Raw genomic sequence first — 12,508 nt, 5'->3', positions numbered from 1 at the left:
TTAAAGATATACACACTGAGAAAGTAAACACAACAGCCCTGAAAGTGACTGTGTACCGTTTGCTTTCATTCATTTGCAGCCCATGGACTTGGATTCTGGACAGACCGGTCAGCCGTGCACGAGGCTGCTGCTCAGGGCAGAGCTCTCCATCTGCAGCAGCTGATCGAGGGAGGTGCAGCTGTCAACATGGTGTCTGTGGACTCCATCACCCCTCTACATGAGGCTTGTATACAAGGACAGACCCAGTGTGTAAAACTGTTGCTGGCTGCCGGGGCACATGTGAGTTCAGTTTGTAATCACAAACATTGTTATGTGGCTATGAAACCTCACTTTGCCTGTAGGTGGATGCCCGTAACATAGATGGCAGTACCCCACTGTGTGACGCATGCGCAGCTGGAAGTCTGGAGTGTGTCAAACTGCTGTTGGAGTATGGCGCAACAGTCAACCCTCCACTGTTTACATTCTCACCACTGCATGAGGCCTGCATGGGAGGTGTGTTGTTGACCTTTTATCAAAGTCTGTTTGTTGCAATACATTTAGCATTATAGAAATACTGCAGGTTGTAATCAAAGCGTTATGACCTGAGCATAGGGTATTTTTAAGTGTTTAGGGAGCAATACAAACAGACTTGTACATTCTTTGTTTTTGAATCCTGCTCAGTGACCTAATTTGGTTTTAGGAAACTCGGATTGTGTTCAGATCATGCTTGACCAGGGAGCTTTGATGGAAGCCCATGATTGCCACTATGGGACCCCTCTACACGTTGCTTGTGCCAGACAGCATTATGACTGCACTAAAGTCCTTCTGAATGCTGGTGAGTTAGCTTTTTTAGAGAAGTATTTTGTACATCCAAGGAACATCAAACATGCATGGAAGAGATTAGTGAAGATATGGTACAAATTAGCAACTAGCTAGAGCTGGCAGAGATTAATTCTTGAAGTGAAAGAGTACAAAACGATAGTAGACGTGAGTACTGAGTTTCTGTAATTATGAATGCATTTGTTACTTGTTCCCAGGTGCAAATGTGAACGCTGCCAAGCTCCATGAGACGGCCCTTCATCATGCAGCCAAAGTTAAAAACACCGGCTTGATAGAGTTACTTGTGGAATTTGGAGGGAATGTTTATGCCCGTGACAACATGAACAAAAAGCCCATCGACTATACAAGTCAGGGGTCTCCATCGTATTGCAGCCTTGAGTTTTATGAGAGTAAGTTTGCAATAGTGCACTCATAGCATGAATTTAAAAACGGATAATCATTATCTTTCTTCTTATCATAGACACTCCACTAAGTCTGCAGCAGCTCTCAAGAGTCACTCTACGAAGAGCTCTGGGCACAAAGGCATGTGACTTTTTTTCAAAACTGGATTTGCCCAAACGCATTATTCATTTTCTTTGTTTTGCACCGCCTCAAGTCTTTGAAGTTTAAGATGTAGCACTTTCTATTAATGGTTTAAACTTTAGATGTTTAGTTTTGCACTTAATTTATTATCATTTTCTAGACATTGTCAGACCACAGATGAATCAACTCGTAACCTCTGTTCTTAGGCGGCTACTTCTCATACTTGCAATGTTTTTATTCCAGTTAAATAAGCTTGTATTATAAACTCATGGACTCTTTAATTGTTGAATTGATGGCTTTGTGAGCCAACTACTTCTACCCAAGTATTTTGTGTAGAATTAGACATTTTGTCTTTAATGGCCAGGCCAGTCAATTGGTAGAAATATGTTACTATGTGTTTATTTGAATGTTTAGAGTTTGAGTCTATATTCTATTTGATAAAAACAAAACATTTTTTTAATGTAATTAAAACTGCCATTGTGTCATTGCTTGGCTTAACAAATACACATTTTGGATTTGGTTTCATTGTTCCCCAGGTGGTGATACTTGGTGTAAAGTAGTAAACTACTGTGCTTAGACCATGTATAATAATGCAGTTTGTTTATGCATAACATAATGATGAAATACTTTATCTGTGCGTGCTTATCTTCTGTTCTAGCTACAAGCCGCAATGTAGTTTCCTAGGCGATCATTGCAACATTGTGCAACCATGTTATCAGCTGTAAAGGGAAGTGACCAAAGTACTAAAGTGACTTCAAAAGTACACTTATAACCGCAGTTTACAATTACTTCAGTTAAAAATTATACTCTTGACAACTTCACACTTTGTATCATCTAATGGGTTTATTTTATATGATGGCATTTCTGTTGGCAAGTCATCTTCGATTTACAGTGTATTTTTTTTAATTAGAGCATTTTTTTTCCCATTCTCAATTCCACAGATAACACAAAAAAGCACAACATTGAAATAATAGCACTGTCATTACATTACAAAAATACAGATAATCACAACATGTAACAAGTGGCATGAAACAAGCACATTTAAATCCCTAATTGATGAGTGTAAACATAAGCATCACAAAAGCACACACTTTGTAAACTAAACAGGTGAAATTTAAGACATGGACGGATATGATTGTAGAAGCTTTTTTTTCAGTGCAGCTACAGACAAGAGAAAATGACTAGAAAAATGAAGTAACACCAGCAATGTTGTATGAGGAAATCGCACTGTCACGTGAGGTGCTGTGGGCTCATTCTTAGGCTTATACCAGGCCAAGTTTAGACTCCAGTTTCCTTTCTCTTTGTTTGCACTTGTGGGCGCTGATCCAGTCTAGTTTTTGAGACTGTGTGGGGTCTTAACTTTGGGACTGAGACGGGAGGGGGACAGTTTTCATTCTTTTCTTCGTCCTTAATTGTAGAAGGAGATGTGCTGCGTTCAGGTTCAACAGCGACCTCTCCCTGAGCTTTAGGTGGCGCGTCCTGATGTTGGGCTATGGCAGTGCGCAGACAGTTGAGCCACTGCTGCTTGTGGTAGACGTCGTTGACATACAGCGTGTGCGTCTGGCCATGGGCTGGGTCCATGGAGCTCACACGGAAGACATTTTTAGCTTTAAAGGAAATAATAATAAATAGTATCAAGTAATAATCTGCAACTTCAAATTTATTGTTTTCCTCATAGACTTTTAAAAAGGTTACAATAAGATTAAAGGCATGACTGGTTTTAATGAACTTGAAGGTAGCACAAATATTTAATGTGATTTCAAGAATATTGTATACATGTTTGGTTTACATAGCTGATTAGCCTCCATTATGCTTTTGAACTCTATGTGGAGCAGGACAGAAGCTTTTATTTAACTAACTTGGTATAACTCCAACATCTGTGTCACAACATGTCAAAATGCCCTGAAAATTGTTTGCTTCTTCAGGAAGGTTACGATAAGTTAATAAAGCAAACTATAGTATCCCCTTGTATCTAAATATTCACATTCTAGAACGGTGGTTCCCAACCTTTTTTGTCTTGTGTACCCCTTGAGTCGGTCATTTATTCTGCCCAAAACCGCCGACCTCGAGAATCTTGTCAATATTATTACAAGTGACCAACTAAATTAAGATTATTCTGCTTTTAATAGTGTGTTGTGTTCAAAACAGAGCTAAATTACTCTCAAAATCAAACCTTTTACTGAAAAACATTGAAATTCTACTCAATTTCTCTTGACGGTGCGCCCCTGGTTTGGGAAACACTGTTCTAGAAAGAGATGATGAAAGTGATGCAATTGCTTAAAACGTGTGTAAAGCGCAGTGCTTTCTAATGGAAAACTAGCCTGTTTTGCTGCCCCGATATGGAGGTACTACAGCAATGGCGGCCCCTAGCGTCGCAGTTACAAAGCAGAGCAACCGGCGGCCATTGGTAATGACCAATGGGCCAGGAAAGCGCTTCTCTTTGGTCCTCATGGCCAGGAACTGACATTGCTGTAATATCACCCGCTGGTGGCCAGGGGTGACTTCAAAAGACACTTGATTAACAGGATTCTTCTAGACACTTTAAAAGCCTGGAATTTTTCTTTTTCTAAAAATTGCTATAACCCATGTGACAACGCTGGGGTAGATGTCATAATTTTAACCACGCTGGTTTTTGTACATAAGAAATAAAAAGTGGAAGCCTAAAGCTATGATTGACAGGCTCTGGAGCACTGTGAAGGCCTGTAGCTGGTCCGCCCGCCCTATGAGGGCGGGGCTTCTCACCTTTTTGCCCTTTTAAGGAACAGGATTCGTAGGAGGAGAAAAGGTAGCCATGTTCATTCCCTCGGGATCATTACTATGAATGAACTCAATTTTAAATTATGGGCTGTTTAGAATGTTGTGATGTCACCACGTTCACGCAATCTATTCTCAGAATTGATAATAGCTTTTGCTTCTTAAGATTAGGAAAATCATCTGTGGGGACAAACTACAGTGTGGTACACATACCTTTTTCGCCATTCACAAATGCCCCCCTGAAGGATCCTCCCATCCTGATCTCTCCATCCTGCAGGTCCTCCAGGGCCAGGTCGCACACTGGGATAGGCTGGCGATAAACCTGGAAGCAGCTCTTCTCATTTCGGGTCACAGGACGAGTCAGAATCAACAGCTCAGAGAACAGGAACACATGCAGTCTCTGAAGAGTGGAATAATAATGTTATCAGACAGGGTCATCATCTGTACAATATCTACAATAGAGGGATGATACACACTTAATTTGGTAAGTTTTAAAAATGTGGTTCGTCTTTAACAAAAGTCATTACCCAAAGTCATTACCCAAAGCATTGGTTATTAATTATTACTACATGTGAACACATACTTAGATTCTAATAAATAAATGCTGAATCCTTACCGATCCACTCTTGTTACGCAGTTCGCCATGACAGAGAAGGCTCTTACAGGTGTCTATCAGAGGGTCCCGCTGCTTGTCATCCAAATATTCAAGTTTATCTTTGTAATACTGACACTCGGACTCTCCTTTCCTCACATTTATGTCAGACAATATGTCCTGAATTATGGTTATCTGAAAGAAACAATGCCATGAAACAAGAGTTTTAGAACCTTTTGACATTTTGAGAGCATTTGTAATGTGTGGTACAATAATATGGGCAATAACATTATAAATGCTTCTAAAGGGGTAAAAGACCTCCATTCAATGTATAAAACAGGGACAGCGAAACAAAAACGACATCATCAAACCCAAGAAGTTGCCTCCAATGCTTACGGCCTGCAGTCATATTTTATTTTTCTCATAATTTTTACTACATGAAACACTAATGCAAAGATGTCCATATGTTTTCCAAAAGCCTGCATAAAACAAACATTGTAGGGCCTCCAGGAATAGTAAAAGAAATTGAACTTACAGCTCTCTCCAGACTGGCCACATCGGAGTGATCAGGAGGCGTGTGTCTGAGTATCTCTCTGAGCAGCAGCGGGTATTTGACCAGTCGAGATCGTGGGATGTCCAGGAAGCTCCAGAGGTCCAGTTTTCTGCTGAATGGGGACTCGAGGCACCTCTGCAGAAAGTCCTGGACTCGCCTGTCCTGCTTCTTCATGTCTAACAGGGCTTTCGCTGCTAGCTGGTTACTGCAGTAGTTTTTATATGCATTCAGACCAGGCAGCTGAGAGGAGATGGTAACGTTTTAAAAGTTAATGAAGGTTCAGATTAGGGCCCGACCGATATGGATATTTGGGATTTGCTACCAATACGAAAGGGGGTTGGGCATGGCCGATATATAGGCCGATATTTTCAGAAATTGATGTCTTTTTTTTTTTATCTCTCAATTAGTTTAACATTTATTATTTAGTAAAGGTTTCAATCATAGAAATATATCTAATATATATCTAATTGTGGCTTTTCTCAAGGCCGATGCTGATTGTGAGGTATTTTGATTGGCCGATGTCGCGTCTATAATTCTGTGTATAGTTTCTAAACGTGTTAGTGTTGAACTGTGACAGCAGGGGGTGCTGTATGAGGTGCATAGGGCTGATTTATTCATCCAGGTCACACTTGTAAAAGAGATTGTAAATCTCTATAAGTTTTTACCTGGTTAATTAAAATAATAAAATACTTTGTTTAGTTGGTACTTCAAAGGGAGCTTGTTTGAAAGACAAAAATCTGTAGATTCCAAAACAAAAAAGGGTAGGTCTCTATCTTGTGTGGTTCTAAATTATAAGCAAAAGTCTGCAACATAAAATAGGTGAACAAACTTGTGACTGATCCCCTCAGGCATAGGAAGTTGTGGGAGGGCTTTCCAGCGCAAAAAAACAGGAAGTCTCTATCACTGTCAGTTCCGGAGTTATCCCTCTTTTTAGCCGATATTGAAAATACCAAAACATTGGCCCAATTAATCGGTCGTGCCATAGTTGTCATGTCAATCAAATAGATAAATCCATTTGCTGTACATACCCAGTCTATTACTGTTTGTCCAATCTGAGCCACTGTTCCATCTGGCCCTGTCCCTTCAGTAAGTTTCATCAAAAGATCTGCAAAAATAAAACATTCTGTTACACAACGTGTAATGAGCAAAGTCAAACAAATTAGAAAACAAGAGAATTTAGTTACCCTGATGTAAAGGAATATATGCATCAAGGTCTCCAAATATGTGGGACAGTTCCTCCTCAGTCATGATCGAGAGCTTTAACATGGGATCGTGATATGCCTTTATTTGGAAACAGATGTTAGTAAATGTGCATAACTCTAAACAATTTCCAGGAAGTTTAAATGACCTTTCTTGCAAGTTGAAGATCCTCGATCAGATCTTGTTCTCCCCTGTAAAGCTCATAAATTGCCTGAAAATAAACACGAGTTATGCATCGATAATAAACAAAAAGGACATTAGTGTTACTCTAGAATCCAGCTTTTGAAGACCTACTTCTTGTCTTTTGATCTCTTTGGTGGAAAATGTCCTTTTCTGATGTATGTCCAGCGTCTCAGACCATAGCGTGCTGTTTCTGCGTTTAGTTGGTGTTGGGCCTGTTGTTTTGTTACTCCCTTTGAGTGTCATCCCTGGAGACTTGCTGTCACTCCGCAGGGACATAGACTAGGAAGCAAACAATCCAGGATTAGTTTAGATATTGATCATTGATAGTATGCAGTGAATGTATATTTGACATGTACCTGTATTGTCTGTCCAAAGCGTCTCACGTTTTTTGAAGGTGAAATCAAGCTAACAAGGGACGAAACTTTAGCTAGTGATCGCACACGCTTGTTGTTAGGTTCCTTAAATTGAAAAACAAAAAACAAAATACAATTAGTTGTCATATAAAACTAGGGCTGCATAAAATAAGAGAAAATAATTAATGCGCGTGATACTTTAATGTACCATCTTCTTAAAGAAACTAGATGCAAGTTGGTCATTTCATACTCACTACTGCCACCTCAGGCCGTTCGTGTACCTGCAGTCTCTATATTAAAGGAATAGGCCACCGTTTTTATATACTAAAATATGTTCTTACCTCACTTTAGCCGAGTTAATATATCCCCGTCTGATCTTTGTCCGTGCGCTCTGTCACGCAAACGGAGCACATACGCAGCCTCTCCCACATGTCACATAGCTCCGAAAAAGCTCACGATAGAAGCTACCAAGCTCTTCCACGTGTTCCCTATTTAAATAAAGTTACGTGAAGTGTTTTCATGCGAAGTATATTTACACAGAAATGTAACATGTCGATTTTATAAGCAAATAAAGAGGGGGACTATATTGTGAGGCGTAATGATACGAGGAGCAAAACGTCCGCGCAGTAACTCCTAAAGGTTATTGACGGAAGTGAGCGGGGGAAGTCTTTAGGAGTTACTGCGCGGACGTTTTGCTCCTCGTATCATGATGCGTCACAATATAGTCCCCCTTTTTATCTGCTTATAAAATCGACATGCTACATTTCTGTGTAAATATACTTCGCATGAAAACACTTCACGTAACTTTATTTAAATAGGGAACACGTGGAAGAGCTTGGTAGCTTCTATCGTGAGCTTTTTCGGAGCTATATGACATGTGGGAGAGGCTGCGTATGTGCTCCGTTTGCGTGACAGAGCGCACGGACAAAGATCAGACGGGGATATATTAACTCGGCTAAAGTGAGGTAAGAACATATCTTAGTATATAAAAACGGTGGCCTATTCCTTTAAGCTCGTGCATGACGGCACTTAGGACCGAAGTAACAACTTTTTGAGAGACAGTGCAGGATTTTAGAGGCAGTTGTGGTGAATAGGTCTAGGCTCATTCTACACATTAGGACATGGCTGGAACATGTATGGGGAGGAAAATACTTAGTTTTAACATTTTTAAACTCCGTAAAGTCCCTTTAACTGCTATACTAAAACAAAAATGTAAACCCCTTCATTTAAAAGTCAAACTTTGACAAAAACATGGACATGAAACTATGCCTCAAGAAAATCATAAATAAACTGTACTTTTCCCAGTTATTTCATTTACATGCATTATTGTTCATTATGATTGACATTATGTTGACTTATACCTTAGGAATAACATTTTGGTGAGTTATTTACAAAATGTTATTCCCCCAATAACATTTATTCAAAATGAGCCTTTACTCTCACCTTCAAGTCAAAACTAGACAAGCTGACAGTATCATCGTCTTTGTCTTTGCGCTTTCTCTTCTGTGGAAAATACATTTAAGCCAAATTACAAAAATTACTCGAGGAAAAAAAATTACTTGAGAAACATGTTTGACGAGAAACTTACTAGACCAAATTCCCACGGCGTCCCTGGAGTCAGAAATGTGAAAGAGCTGCCTCTTTGTAAAACATGTCTGCAATTCAAGAGAATAAATAAAGCACAGTTAATTTAATTCAATCAGCTTTATTGTCAATTCTACAACATGTAAATGCAAACAATCAGAATTTTCGTTTCTCCCAATTCATTGATGCAAAAAGACAATAATTAAGAGCAAAATACAATACACATACACAATAGGGAGCCTGCAGGAAGGGAGGGGAGAGTTAATACTTTGGATATGGAAATGTTATGTCAACAGTCGTTGCAATGAACGATGGGTCTCGTAAGAGTTTTAGTTACATTTGTGTTATCTAAAATGTTGATTAATTCCCACAGAATATAGAAAAAACAAGGTCAAATTGACACAAGACGCTACACTGAGTTACAAGGTCTGTGTAGGAGGCTCCTCTTTGTGCCTTTCAAGGCCAAAGTCAAATACCATTTTTCACAATGGTCAAAAAGTAGAAACCTGGCGCAGCTGGTTGTCAAGTGGTTAAGGCTGCTGCCATGTATTCAAAATCTTCTGACCTGCATGACCTCTGCATCGTGAGTTTGAGTCCGAGCTCCGACAATTTGTTGAATGTCTCTCCCTGCTCTTCACACCCTTTCACCCTGTGTTGTCCTATTCTTATGGATTATTTATGGATATGCAGGACAAACAATGTGATCATTATGAATTCAGTGTTGTTCTCTGCAGATATCAGTTGAGACTGTTATAGTTATTATGCTCATTGGCACAGAGAAATGTGTCCACTTTGGGGGGGAAAAATAAAGCTTGCTTGTTTTGTTGTCTTTAGCCTATTCAATATGGAGGAATTTAACAAAATATAAAAGACAGTTTAGTGTAATCTCTGTTATCAGCTATTTTATGCTTTTTAGAATACTCCAACAAAAAAATAAATGTATCTTAGGCAAATATGTTACTATTTTTTCCGGTGTGCACCTGAACGCACCGTTTGCCAGTTACCAGTGTGAGCCACAGCTAGCAAAATAAGACGGAAGTAGCTGCACATTTAAAACAAAAAGTGAAAAGGTTCATGCTGTCCAGTTAGCGGAGGTTATGCACTTTTATTTACACGTGTACGTACTTCTTGGAGCTGTTTCTCCGGAGCAGTTTGGGGGATGGCTCGGTAACGCTGATGACGCTGGTGGTGGACGTTCGAGATGACACTCGGCGAAGTCTCTTTGTATTCCCCAGTGTCCCGCACATATCCTCGTTTTCTTCCATTTTCACGGAGGCTCGGGTTTGAAAATAGTTGCAGGAATAATTTATCGAGTTACAGCTTAAGACTCGGAGGTCTCTGGACGGATGAAAACAGTCCGGTTTGGTGCAAAAGAGAAAGAAGAGCAGAGATCGATGACAACAGAACACACACAGCACGGCGGAAGTTTGAATATGGCGGATTCTTGGAAATGGACCAATCCGGAGCGGCCTCTGGGCTCTGCTGCTAGGAGACCGTGAGGTGGGAGGGGTCAGAGACATTTCAATGGAGTGCATAGAAAAAAGCACCTTGAATGTGTCCTGATGAATGCCCGACGAGTGGTGAGTAATTCATGGTATTGTTTGCATTTTTTCCAGGAGAATGAATTATAATTGCCCATTGGAGGTCCCTTTTAACCTTTAAATAGGAATCTACATACACGTTTTAAATATACATTGACTAATGATTTTGTTGATGCTTTGATAAAAAATAGAATTTAGTTATAAAAATATAGATACTTAGTAATAGTTATTGTCAAGTGGCTCTTTGTTACTGTCAAGTGGCTTAAACTTCAGTTGTATCTGTACCAAAGGCACATCCTGTTAGTATCTGGAGCACTTACACATTTTATATTTAAATATGTGTGATGTTTTATCTTTGTATAATGTGTTTTAATGTGTTGACTAGTTCTCAGAATTGCAAGACGAATTTACCGACGGGTACAAATAAATTAACCTAAACTAACCTAACCTAACCTAACCCAACCCAACCCAACCCAACCCAACCCTACCCAACCCTACCCTACCCTACCCTACCCTACCCTACCCTACCCTACCTTACCCAACCTAACCTAACCTAACCTAACCTAACCTAACCTAACCTAACCTAACCTAACCTAACTTAACCTAACCTAACCTAACCTAACCTAACCTAACCTAACCTAACCTAACCTAACCTATACTATAGATATGTCATGTGTGCTTTATTGTGAACACACAAAAATAGGCTACAACAGGACTTAGACTGATCCTAGTCACAATATCAATTTGATCACATTTCATGCTGTATGTGTGTATCCCATGTGTATCCAAAGTAAACTATTACTATACTAGGCTGCTTCTGAAAGTTCACTCTTCACTGTTATTGGTTAAATTGACTGTTCATTCACTCAGAATATAATACAAACTCACTGTGGGTGTGCATTTATTTCATAATTTTTGAACCCTAACCCTTATCACTTCGGTCATCTCTAAAATATTTTTCTAATCAGCTGACTATTTCTTTGTATGCAAACAACTAAGTGCTATTAGTAAAATATCACACCTGTGCGTGCCACTGATTTCATATTTTCCTTTCCGCTTGTGCATAAGATTGTATTCTTAATATAATTTCTTTTATATAGACCACATGGGAGTAGGATAATCACCTGCAAAGGGCACATTGAACTCAGCCCTTACTGCTTTGTCCTTGATAGAGACGTTATGCCTAGTGATCACAATGCCTGCCATTCACATGAAATACTGAGCCTTACATCAGTGCTGCATTCACTCCATAAAGTCCAGAGGGAAGGACATTTGTAATCACATCCTATGGCCAAGACATGTTGCGTGTGTCCATTTTAATAACCTTTATTTATGAGGTACTGTAGCTGTTGCAATGCAGACAGTGCATGGGTACACAAGTCCCCATTGTATAATGATGTTATGGTGCTGATCAAACATTATTACTAGTGAAAAATGTTGGTCATACCGCCTTTGCTCTGCCCAATCCCGTCAGACCTTGGAAGCTAAGCAGGGAAGGGCCTGGCAGGACTTGGATGGGAGACCGTTTGGGAACACCAGGAAGCCTAGCGAATGTAGTGAGTGATTGAGTGGTTGGTGGTGGTCGGAGGGGCCGATGGCGCAGACTGGTTGCCTCGCTTCCGTCAGTCTACCCCAGGGCAGCTGTGGCTACAATAGTAGCTTACCACCACCGAGTATGGAGTGAACGAATAGTGCAATGTAAAGCGTCTTTGAGTGTCCAGAAAAGCGCTATATAAAACCAATGCAGTATTATTATTAATATTATTATTTTCTGGGATTATTAATCCCATGTTTTTTTCAGCAAGATGCCCTTCCTGTTGCCTCTCCGTTTATCCAGGCTTTAAAATGACTTCTCGCCTCCAGTGTGTTGAGGGCCCATTTTAACAGATCATATCAGTTAAAGTTATGTAATTTTGCTGTAGGAAAAGGCACATATAAAGACATTTCTGAATCATGATACTGGATATTAGTATATCATAATTACTATTGTTATATATATATATTTTTAAAACTTTTCTGCTAAGAGGCGGATAATTAATGGTATTAAACCTATTAAACATTTGTTTCATTAAAAATAACAAAAACACAGGGTTCATTTTTGAACAGCATAATTTATTTGCGTTTCTGTTTGTGTTAATACATTGCTCTCAAAAAGAATAGAGCAAGTCACTGAAAAGTAAATCAGGAAGTGTGATGGTGTGTTGACAAAAGGATTCAGAAAGTCAAAAGGAAAACAGGACAGCAGCTGTGACCAGTTTAGCAGAGGAGGGCAGCCGTTTACCCAAACATGACCTACTTTTCTTACTAATTCAAACAGATCATATTTCACTATTCATTCATGAACAGTAGAGTGCACGTGGTGAGTGTCCACCTCCCAAAACACTGATTTCATATGGTGCTAGAGACT

At 39.6% G+C, this 12,508-nt stretch overlaps 2 protein-coding genes across 2 annotated transcripts in view; one reads left to right on the top strand and one right to left on the bottom strand.

Annotated features, from left to right (window-relative positions):
- Positions 1 to 1,540, top strand: part of LOC306971566 (ankyrin repeat and SOCS box protein 13-like) — a 2,326-nt gene extending 786 nt beyond the window's left edge. Inside the window, exons 2-6 of the mRNA XM_079567882.1 lie at positions 80 to 279; positions 342 to 492; positions 680 to 814; positions 1,017 to 1,208; positions 1,280 to 1,540. Of these exons, the coding sequence (XP_079424008.1) occupies positions 80 to 279; positions 342 to 492; positions 680 to 814; positions 1,017 to 1,208; positions 1,280 to 1,428 (827 nt within the window). The 3' untranslated portion in view covers positions 1,429 to 1,540. The remainder of the gene's footprint in view (positions 1 to 79; positions 280 to 341; positions 493 to 679; positions 815 to 1,016; positions 1,209 to 1,279) is intronic.
- A 212-nt stretch (positions 1,541 to 1,752) lies between these two features.
- LOC306971064 (neuroepithelial cell-transforming gene 1 protein-like) lies at positions 1,753 to 10,064 on the bottom strand. The gene is made up of 12 exons (XM_079567203.1): positions 9,686 to 10,064; positions 8,565 to 8,631; positions 8,420 to 8,479; positions 6,980 to 7,081; positions 6,735 to 6,902; positions 6,589 to 6,651; positions 6,425 to 6,521; positions 6,269 to 6,345; positions 5,223 to 5,480; positions 4,712 to 4,882; positions 4,309 to 4,495; positions 1,753 to 2,948 (listed from the first exon to the last, which is right to left on the bottom strand). The coding sequence occupies exons 1-12, from the start codon at positions 9,823 to 9,825 to the stop codon at positions 2,620 to 2,622; spliced, it is 1,719 nt and encodes a 572-aa protein (XP_079423329.1). The 5' UTR covers positions 9,826 to 10,064; the 3' UTR covers positions 1,753 to 2,619.
- Positions 10,065 to 12,508: the final 2,444 nt, after the last annotated feature.

Source organism: Gobius niger (genome assembly GCF_951799975.1).
Source record: "Gobius niger genome assembly, chromosome: 12".
Taxonomy (NCBI): Eukaryota; Metazoa; Chordata; class Actinopteri; order Gobiiformes; family Gobiidae; genus Gobius; species Gobius niger.
This window is presented reverse-complemented; position numbering and strand designations above follow the sequence as displayed.

What these genes read in the sequence shown, in the direction of transcription:
- LOC306971064 (XM_079567203.1), bottom strand. Translation starts at nt 9,825, where the DNA reads ATGGAAGAAAACGAGGATATGTGCGGGACACTGGGGAATACAAAGAGA. An exon ending in CGCCGTGGGAATTTGGTCTA is followed by an intron (nt 8,480 to 8,564) that starts GTAAGTTTCTCG and finishes TATTTTCCACAG; the next exon opens with AAGAGAAAGCGCAAAGACAA. An exon ending in ATTTGTGAATGGCGAAAAAG is followed by an intron (nt 2,949 to 4,308) that starts GTATGTGTACCA and finishes TTTCCTTTAAAG; the next exon opens with CTAAAAATGTCTTCCGTGTG.